General features: G+C 43.3%; 1 protein-coding gene across 5 annotated transcripts in view; it reads left to right on the forward strand.

Moving 5' to 3' along the window:
- Positions 1–10,020, forward strand: part of pcnt (pericentrin) — a 50,178-nt gene extending 40,158 nt beyond the window's left edge. For all 5 annotated transcript variants that reach the window (XM_061843457.1, XM_061843460.1, XM_061843459.1 and 2 more), the window contains 14 exons: positions 329–654; positions 1,669–1,771; positions 1,851–2,023; positions 2,280–2,546; positions 3,271–3,410; positions 3,595–3,724; positions 3,994–4,698; positions 5,196–5,378; positions 6,267–6,482; positions 7,525–7,751; positions 7,837–7,898; positions 8,153–8,288; positions 9,256–9,374; positions 9,656–10,020. In XM_061843457.1, coding sequence (XP_061699441.1) covers positions 329–654; positions 1,669–1,771; positions 1,851–2,023; positions 2,280–2,546; positions 3,271–3,410; positions 3,595–3,724; positions 3,994–4,698; positions 5,196–5,378; positions 6,267–6,482; positions 7,525–7,751; positions 7,837–7,898; positions 8,153–8,288; positions 9,256–9,374; positions 9,656–9,699 — 2,831 coding nt within the window. In that variant the 3' untranslated portion in view covers positions 9,700–10,020. The remainder of the gene's footprint in view (positions 1–328; positions 655–1,668; positions 1,772–1,850; positions 2,024–2,279; positions 2,547–3,270; positions 3,411–3,594; positions 3,725–3,993; positions 4,699–5,195; positions 5,379–6,266; positions 6,483–7,524; positions 7,752–7,836; positions 7,899–8,152; positions 8,289–9,255; positions 9,375–9,655) is intronic.
- Positions 10,021–10,514: the final 494 nt, after the last annotated feature.

The raw sequence follows: 10,514 nt of genomic DNA on the forward strand, positions 1-10,514 counted from the left end.
TCGCCTGTCCTGTTCAGCTGCCTAGTTGTGCAGAATGGTGAATCTGTATGCCTTTTAATGATGTGAAATTCTAGTGGATATTAAAAATCTTTATTTGCTGGCAGTTTAATATCTTCAAATTAATTAAAAACTGCTGTTCCGGGGAGTTGAGTCTCTTCACATTAATACTAAACACAGCTAACTCCACGTTCTAACTGCTTATCTTGATACTAAAACAAAACTGTGGGAATAACCTAAAACATAAGGAGAACAGTGCAATGACATTTCTAAAAGTACATGGCATCATTTCATATTTTTAAGGCAAAATACTGTTACTTTACTTTTGTAGATGTTTCTCAGAGGGCTTTTGAAGACCTGGTGAGCATCTACCGTGACAACACCTCTCTGAGCTCCCCGGAGGTGCTGCGACACCTGGATTGCTCCGAAGAGCTCCTCCAGGAACAGCGCCACGCCTCGACTCTGGGGTCTCGTCTGTCTGAGCTGAGCGCACAGGAGCTAGACCACCCTCGATTCAACGAGTCCCCCGGGGTGGCAATGGACCCTCCGCTCTCCAGGACCATAACTCCAGACCCGACCTCACAGAGCAGCCACTCCCCGCGGTCTCTCTCCGTCTCGGACAACTTCTCTGTTGTGGACTCAGTCAGTGCAGATAAAGTACGTCCTCACAACAGCACCATACGTGTCTTTTTCCTGACACCTAAATGATTATTATGCAGGGATCGAGACAGGCTTTTCCAATTCCCCTATTATATAAGAACTTGAGGGTCTTCATTCGCATCAGTAGTTATCAGATGCAACAGCAAATTGTTGTTGTTGTTATTACTGGCCCCAACCATTTTAGCCCGCAAGTTAGCGAGTGGCATGTGCCTCTCATGCTGGGCTGGAAAGCCGAAAGGCATTCTGGTGAGCTATATTCTAATCATCGGAAGCTTACCTTAGCATCATTAATGTGACACAGATGGACCTTGACATAGAACAGAAAACAGAGGTAAACAATTTTTGCTCTTGAAATTATCTTTATTCACTGGGGCATTATGCTGAAAAATGTTATTGGAGTTTGGTTTTTTTCTATTTGCATATGTTGTAAAGCCCTGTATAAAACCAAGTAATTATTATTATTATTAGTAGTAGTAGTAGTAATAATGATAGTAGTAGTAGTTGCTTTACAACCCATTAAAATGCCATATGCGAATTTCTTGTTTGACTTTTTAATGCTTTTTTTGACTCTGTGCTGCATTGATACGGTTGTTTAAAATACTTTAATACATTTTGGATAGGACATCCCATATCTTCAGTTCAGCATTCACTGTACTTTATTGTCAGCCGTAACCTTTTGATCAGTTGTTCATTTCTCACAATCGGGATCTGGCTCTTTTTTTGTCCATCATCTTACGAAGTTTATAACCTTTCATTCTCTTGCCCCGACCCCACAAGGAGCCCCACTTGCCTTTGTGCCCTCTCATGGATTCTTCAGTCACGCTGGAGGCTAATAGCTGATTTTAGCTACTATTATGCTAACATGGCACTTTTGACACAAGCGCACAACCTTAAGGTGTGATAGAAAGTTACTGTATCTTGTATATAAAAAAATCACGCGTCAGAGTGTTTGTGAATCCTGATTTGTAAATCGGTGAGGATTGATTTGTATCAATGTTCTTTTTCTTTGAGGTGTATGATTTGGAAGGACTTGACCTAACAGCACCCCCATCATCACTCGGCTCCACCTCTTCCTTGTCAGCACCGGAATGGGCCAGCGACGGCTACGGCAGCAGTAAGTAGGCGTACGTTCTGCACCTGTAAAATTGTTGCAGCAACACTTAAGCTGACTTTTATCGTCTGTTGCGGTCCAGACGTGAGTTCAGAGCTCGGCGCGAGGCTGCGAGTGGAGCTGGACCAGACTGAGAGGCTGGACGCTCAGTTTGTCGAGTATCTCCGCTGCCGAGGCATGAACCCCACCGCTAACACGGATAGCGCTGCAGGCAGCATGAGCTACAGCGATGACCTCTTGTCTCCAGAGCTTCAGGTAGACCGATAAATACACCGGTTGACGGCCTTTAAATGGGACATATGATGGAAATGTGATGAATTGCTTGTATACAAATAAATTGGTTCTTTGAGTTATGTGTGATTGTATGAGACAAAGGACCACATACAAGAAGAAAGATGCATTGGAGTAATATTTTGAGATATTCATTTTCCACAATCTGTTGCTTTGTCACCAACCAGTGGGCAGGATTGAAATCACATCTCTAATATCTATTTTTGGTTTTTTTTAACAGGCCCTTTTGAGGAAAGTGTACCAAGAAAGCTGTAGAATACTGACCTTGTCCCAACGTCGCGCCCCGTCGTCGTTCCATCCGATGCATGCGGCGGAATTAAACTCACTCTCACAGCCCCAGGAGGAAGAGGTTCCCACTTTACTGGACGAGGGGGATAAGCCATGCTCCAGCCCACCCATGGGATGGCAGCAAGAGAAAAGAGCCCTGCAGAAGACGGTCATTGCGCTGCGTGAGCTGCTATGTCAAATGGCGAACAGACGTACACGTGTGAGTTTTCAGTGTTTAAACAATAGCCACTACCAACTGAAGCACTTGTTTGTGCCACCAGATTTACCTCAAAAGGTTGAGTTTTTTTTTTTTTTTTCCCCCCATTTACGTAAAAAAAACTCAAAATCAGTCCAGTGGAACCCAGAGTTTCGGAGGATAAATTGTTACAGCAAAAAATAATTGCAAGGCTACCTGGAGGCGGTGTAGCCAGTTGTGCAAAGCTCCAACGTTGGGTTTGTGGGAGACATTTTCTATGTGTGCAGTAAAATATTTGCTTGCATTGTCTGAGGAATTCAGGAAAAAAAAATTATCCTACCCTACTTGCTAATATCAACACTTAGCATATTAATTTCACTGTCAATAGACTACATCTGTGCCATTTAATCCAAGCAACAGGAAGCCAATTCACTAGACAGTGCTTCAATGGTCATGTTAACTATGTCTGAGGGTCCAGCTCGTCCGTCCAGTTAAAAATGTAAAATACAGCCACCGTTCCGTCTCCCTTCAAAGCAGCATATCTCGTGCTGAATCTTTTTTTTTTTGTGCTCATTAAAAATATTCATTCGGTGTTCTTTATGCATTTTTTTTCCCTTTTAAACTATCCTGCTGGCATGATCAAACCTCCTTGTGGGCCGGCTCCGGCCCGCGGGCCGCATGTTTGACACCACCGGTCTATACAATTTGATCCTGTGTACAGTAGTCACATTATTTTCTCTGCCCCCAGACTGAGTCCAGAGGCGACGCCGACATAGACCTGCTAAATGTGGAATCTCAAACAAGAGCAGAGCTGGAGGAGAGCCAAAAGCAGCTGAAATGTTCGCACGAGACTCAGCAAGAGCAAAAGAACAAAATACAAGCACTCAGGTATCCACGTCTGTTGGTCACTCGTTCTAATGCCGCAAAGCACTTTTTCTCATGTAAATATAATTCACTATTCCCAAATCCTTACTCTCAGGATTCCCTTGGTATGAAAAATGTGAATAATAGGAGGTCAATGGTTTAGCATAGTTCCTTGTCTTAAATCACGTGCACTCAATTAATCCTGCAGAGTGACTATAGAAGAGTGCGAGGAAACTTTGACGAAGGAACGGTTGCTGGTCCAGGAGCTTCAACAACAGCTGGAACAAGAACGAGCTCTCAATATCCGGCAAGGGAGAGAGATGGAGCAAAGACTGGAAGTATGTACTAAACCGTAGCGGAAAACAACATAAGATATTGTGTGATTTGTTGGGGAGAAAACAAAAAAGGGAATTGAATTGAAACACACCCGTCAAAAAGGGTTTTTTTATTATAAGGCCACAAAATGGCATCAAAGACCTTGTAATCGATTCTGGTATTCTTGTATGGATTGATTTGTTTGCTGTAGTCTGTAGCAAAACAAATAACCCACCTCCACGTATCCACTATCCTAAACCTAAAATCCTAAACAACACGATTCCTTCACCAGATTATGCGAGCGACGTCCGAGCAGCGGCGGTCCGAGATACTGGCCCTCCAGGGTCTTGTGGAGCAGGAGACTGTGACGTGCAGCAACCTGAGACGTGAGCTCCAGATCGAGCAGTCCCGCAGTGTTCTGCTGGAGAAGCGTTTGGACGACTCGCAGAAGAAGCTGGAAGACGAGCGGCAGCACTCGGCCGACCAGCGCCAGGAGATCACCCGGCTAGGACACCTCTTGACCCAGTCAGAATCCCGCGTGTCTGAAATCCGTTCCAAGCTCGCGGACGCCCAATTGACGTTGGACGAAGAGAGAGATCGCAGCGCCAAACAACTGGACGAGACCCGCCGCAGACACGAAGCCGACGCAGCCCGGGACAGGAAGTTAATCGCCGATGCGCGCTCGCAGCTGGATGAGGAGCAAAGGCGAGGGGAAGAACTGGCGGCCTCGCTGGAGAAACTGAAAGCGCAGGTCGTGCAGTACCAGAGGATGCAGGACGAGGACAAGAGCCAGGAGGAGGCCTTGAGGGAGCAGAAAAGAAAGGTTGAATGCACTTTGGAGAGACAAGCCGTGGAGCTTAGCCAGCTGAAAGAGAAGATACGACTGCTGAAGGACAAGGAGAGGGAGCGGGAGGAGCAGTGGGAAACGGAGCGCAGGAAAGCCTACCAGGAGCAGATGGAAAGGGAGATACGGCAGGAGAAAACCAACAACAACCTGGTAAGATCAGTCGAGGAAGTCTTTATGACAGTTTCAGCATATCAGGTTACGAATGGCGCACTATAAACTAGTTTGAACGTCGACACGCTAAATTGCTGCAGTGCTCGCTGTTTTTCATTTGACTGTTTTATGACTTAGAAGTAAGATGAGTGAGATGGCTTTAAAATATTTATCTCATAAAAGTCCATGTTCACCTTCACTTATGGGGAAAAAAATACATTATTTGAAACAAGTTATTCTGTTTTATTCCCTTCTGGACTTATTTTACTTCTCATGATACCAAACAAGCTTTGAAAGAGGTTTTTTCATTTTATGTATTTTTATTTTTTCTTTGCTTACACTTGCATCATCTTACAATGAAATAATTCCCCTACAGCATAGGTTCGTGGTAAACTAAAATAATTTGGGTTTTTGTCCCCACTGTAGCAATGGAATGTCAAATTCCAAAATGATTAGATCAACCCTTGACCCCTCTTGTTGTTTTTTTTTCCCTAAAGCGAGATTTAGAGCTGCTGAGACAGCAGGACAGGCAACGTACGGAGGAGCTGGAGCGCACTTTGGCCGAGCTCCAAAGAGAGAAGCGGGACATGTCCGCTCAAAGGATGTCGGGACAGAGCGGCCAATACTGCCATACAGACGGCGCCAACGCCGGTGCCCGGGGCTCGCAACAGACCCAGCAGGTACAACTTCAATTTAACCACAGTCGACACATTTATCCATTTTCTAGGAAGCGTGTTCAGTGTCAAAGGTGAGTTGAAGTCAATCAAAGCTGATTTTAGACAACCCCAAGATGGATTCAGTGCAGGTCAAAAACAGGGACACATTCATATCCACATAGTGATGGAGCCACTCCGATTTTTTCAATTCAAATACCAATATTTGAATAAATTACCCCGGGTTTTATACAAACGCGCATTCATTAACTATGATTGGGGGGGACGACGGGTTGATGGCTCGTGAATGTGGAAGCGTATTGCGGCCACACGTTGAACTTCGGTAAACCTCTCCGTGACAGATTTTTTTTTTTTTTTTTTTTATTTAATAATATGCATTGTTCTCAAATGAGTCCAATGCATACTTAAAAAAAAGAAAATAAACCGCCGGGATATGCTTCAGCCCCTGTACACGGAAGCGTGTTGCGGCCACACGCTAACCTACGTAAACATCACTGTGACCGACGGTTTCTTTTTTTTTTTTTTTTAAATACGCGTTGGAATCATTTGAGAACAATGCATATTTAAAAAAAAAAAAAAAACACGTCTGTAGGGGAGAGGTTTACCAAAGTTTAACATGTGGCCGCAACACGCTTCCGTGTACGTTGGAGATGACTCAGTCTTTTTTTTTTTTTTTTTTTTTTTTTAAACCATTGTTTTCAAATGAGCCAACTTGGCATGATAAATACTTCTTGGAAATTTGAGATTGAGAAGAATGATTGCGACCTGAAGTGAAGTGATCGCTACACAGGCGAGTGTGTATTTGTTTGGGCACCATCCATCACATTTGATTGTCGAAAAACATTGTTACAGTACTCATTCATAACAAAACCCTTTCTCCCCTCCTCCCAATAGATCCCGCCCACTTCCTCATCCACCCTGCTGGAGAAGCTGCAGAGCGACAACGCAGAGTTGACACGTAGTGTGACGTCGCTGCGCCTAGAGCGGACATCTTTAAAACAGAAAATCACCTGCTTGGAGCGCCAGCTGCAACGTGCCGAGCACGAGCTTGCCAAAGTGGCCACGGAGAGTGAAAATATACCCGTCAACGGAATGACCCCCAACCACAAGGTCTGTCAACTTTGCCCACAGAGTCGGCACAACCCCCCTTCTGCACCTCAACGTGCATTTTACCCACTGGACTCAATGCGAGCCATTTATGTCCATCTCAATATCCATTTTTTAAATTTGCTGTAGCTCTGTTGGTGCATTTTTTTTTTCTGAATTAGTCATTTGCAAATTCTATCATTTAAATATATCAATAATATTCTTTACATCAACTTGGGCGGGACGGTGAGGCAGCTGGAAAGCGTTTGCTTCACAGTTCTGAGGTCCCAGTTTCGATCCCGGACCCGCCTGTGCGGAGTTTGCATGTTCTCCTCGTGCCTGCGTGGGTTTTCTCCGGGGACTCCGTTTTCATCCCACACCCCAAAAACATGCAACATTAATTGGACACTCTAAATTGCCCATAGGTGTGTGGCTGTTTGTCTCCATGTGCCCTGCGATTGGCTGGCAACCAGTTCAGGGTGTACCCCGCCTCCTGCCCGTTGACAGCTTGGATAGGCTCCAGCACTCCCCGCGACCCTTGTGAGGATAAGCGGCTAAGAAAATGGCTGGATGGATGGATGGATGGAATTAATGGATATCAACTTGTGCTGTGTGGATACAGAGCCAATTTAAACCCATGAAAATGTTTTTGTTTTTTTAAATTACTAGTTATGGTGTTTAGGTTCCTAAAATAATTCTGAATATCTGAATTTGTGAATGTCGGATTTGCAGATATGTTGGTTTTCACCTTATTTGCAAACTGAGAAAGAAATGGTAGTGAAAATGTGTCAATTTAATTTTTGAGGGTGTTTATAAAAATGCAAGCAAAATGGAATTTGTAGTATTAAAAAAAAAAAAAAAAAGATATTTTAACAGGTGACCAAGTGATGTTTAAAACCTTTATGCAGTAAGACCGAAAAAAAAGGATTAAAATTGTAGACTGTTACTCCATGGGCTAAAAAAAAAAAAACAAAAAAAAAAAAAGACCAAAATAAAGTCCAACAGTGGGTTGAGAGAAATGATTTTATTTTATTTTATTTTTTTTATGTCTTATTTTCCTTTTTAGGTGCAACGTTTATATGTTCGCTACTTACGTGCGGAGAGTTTCCGGAAAGCTCTGGTGTACCAGAAACGCTACCTGCTTCTGCTTCTGGGAGAATTCAGGGAATGCGAGCAGGCCACCCTGTGCATGCTCGCCACCATGGGGGCACGGCCGTCGCCGCCGCCGCCCTCGTCACGCACGCCCCTCAGAAAATTTAGGTCGGCGGTCCGGGTGGTCATTGCCATTTCGAGGTGAATATTGAACGATTGTGAATTAAGAATGAAATTAATTGTGCTCAAACCACTTCAATCTGAAACTGAACTTTTCTCATGCCAGAATGAAGTTCCTAAACAGGAAGTGGCAGAAAGCGTGCGGGACACCGAGTAACCACGCTCCAGGTCAGTGTGTGTTTTGTGCGTTTAAATCTGCATGTGTCAGTGCGTCTTTCTCTCAGTTCATGTGTGTTAGTGTCTTAATGTACCGCGCAGTGCAAAATTGCTGTTGATTTGAAAGGATTTCAGTGTGTTTTATCGGCAGTGCGTCTGGGAATTAGAGAGTGTGTGCCTGTGTGGGTTAGTTAGTGTGTATCTGTCTTTGTCAGTGAGTGCGCACACGTTTGTGTCTGTACGATTTCACTTTCTGTCCATCCCAGGGTCGAAAGTTGAGGTATTAAGAGAGCAGCAGCAGCAGCAGCAGCAGCCTCGGTTGAATTCCGAGTCCCTCCCAAACAGAGACGCGGTGTCTGCTTTTGTTCCGTCCAGCAAATACCCCTTCAAGCTGTACAACAGGTCTGCTCCCTTTGACCCCCCCCCCCCAAAAAAAATGTAAACCAGTTCTGACAAATGCAACACACATCGACCGTGCGATAATTTGTAAACAATAGGTGCCAACGTACTTCCGCTTAGCACAAAAGTAATTGCTCTCTGCTGATTTTAACTATCCATCCGTCCATTTTCTTAGCCGCTTATCCTCACAAGGGTTGCGGGGAGTTCTGGAGCCTATCCCAGCTGTCAACGCGCAGGAAGCGGGATACACCCTGAACTGTTTGCCAGCCAATTGCAGGGCACACATAGAGACAAATAGCTACACTCACAATCACACCTAGGGGCAATTTAAAGTGTCCAATTAATGTTGCATGTTTTTGGGATGTGGGAGAAAACCGGAGAGCCCGGAGAAAACCCACAAAGGCACGGGGAGAACGTGCTGACGCCGCACAGGCGGGTCCGGGTTTGAACCCGGGACCTCAGAACTGTGAGGCCAATGCTTTCCAGCTGCTCCACCGTGCCGCCGATTTGAACTATGAATTAGAATTTTTTTTTTTCAGGTGGATAAATCCTGAAGAATTATTTTGTTTACATTAAGCACAAGTCGCTTATGGTGTAGTGGTACACACGCCCGATTTTGGTGCAGGCAGCGTGGGGTCGATTCCCACTCAGTGATGGGGTCGCTCTGCGACCGACTGGCGACCAGTTCAGAGTGTAGTCCGCCTTTCCCCCAAAGCTAGCTGGAATAGGCTCCAGCTCTCCCGTGGCCCTCGTGGGGATAAGCGGCTTGATTAATGGATGAATGTTTACATTAATTACAAAATAATAATCCACCAAAACCTGTGAGTGAGAGATAAACAGAATGGAGGTCATTAGGCAATGTCGCCACTTCCACAAACAAAGTTGAAGTTAAAAATTACCAAAGCAATTTTACTATTAGGATAACAATAAATGGATTATCTCACTCCTTTTTTTTTTTTTTTTTCCCTAGGTCCTGTTCCAACTCAACTTTGGCCTCTGCAGCGACATCCCAAGAACCAGAAAAATCCTTGACCGAATACATCCACCATCTGGAGAAGGTCCAGCAGCGATTGATCGGGACCATGCCAGGTGAGGGCTCGTGGATTTTAGAGAGTTGGGTGCACATTCGGGTGTTAGGCCATGAAAGAGTTTCTCTTTTCTTCTGCTCACTTTGTCAATTTGGATCACAGGAGGTAATATCGTGCTTGGAGATAATATCGGATTGATTTATTTTATTTATTTATTTATTTTTTGCAGCACAAGGGGAAAAACTCATAAATTGGAAAAACATGTTGGGCCAGCCACTCTGAAGTCAGAATATCATTATGTATTTTTTTTTTAAATGGAAATATGTGTTTGTTTCCTGTCAGGTCCCTCAGTTGTCCAGCATGACCCCAAGAAGTGTGACCATTGACGTCTCCCGTGTTTGCAGCCTTCTGTGCCTTACATTGACAAAAAAAGAATCACGTTTTTTACATTTATGGTATATGGTCTTGTTATGGTGGTTATTTGTTTTTAGCTTTTTTTATATATTTTTTATTGATCTGTTTTGATCAGGGTTTTTTTTTTTTAATTCATTTTTCTCATTTTAATTGCATTTTTTTACTCATGTTGTACATCACCACATGTGCTACTTTTTTGTTGCATAAAAAATTTGAGCTGTTCAGCTCATTGTACATTGTTCTATTTTGGATTATCAATGTTTCTACTGCTGTTATAATAAATATTTTTTAAATATGAGATTAGCATTGAGTTGACAGGTTTTTTTATTTTACAAGACACCAAAATATCATCTTTGGGGTATTAAGTTTTTAAAGTCAGACTAGGCATACATTAAATCTTTGGCCAAGGTGTACAATTTTTTTTTTAATAAATGGATGATGGAAACCAGTAAAAAGGGCTCAGTTTCAATAAGACAAGGAATAGTGGGTAAGATTTTAAAATATTCAGTTTTAAGGCAAACGTTTGGGCTTTGTTTATGGTTTTAAAATAAGATTTCATGATGGGTTTTGGGTTTCAAGTTTTGGGAAGAGGTTAAGACGTTTTCCATATTTACATGAAGAGGAGTAATCCAAACAACTTTTTTTTTTAATGTAAAGTATTGAGAAATCTGTTCATCTCAACCGTGAGGCCCAAAATACCAATTAGAAGGGTTTTTTTTAAAAAGGACAATAAGGGCCTTTTCAACTCAAGTTATCTGGCAAACCTGAGAAAAAGGACATAAATTAT

This window comes from Syngnathoides biaculeatus, chromosome 15 (genome assembly GCF_019802595.1).
Source record: "Syngnathoides biaculeatus isolate LvHL_M chromosome 15, ASM1980259v1, whole genome shotgun sequence".
NCBI classification, from domain to species: Eukaryota; Metazoa; Chordata; class Actinopteri; order Syngnathiformes; family Syngnathidae; genus Syngnathoides; species Syngnathoides biaculeatus.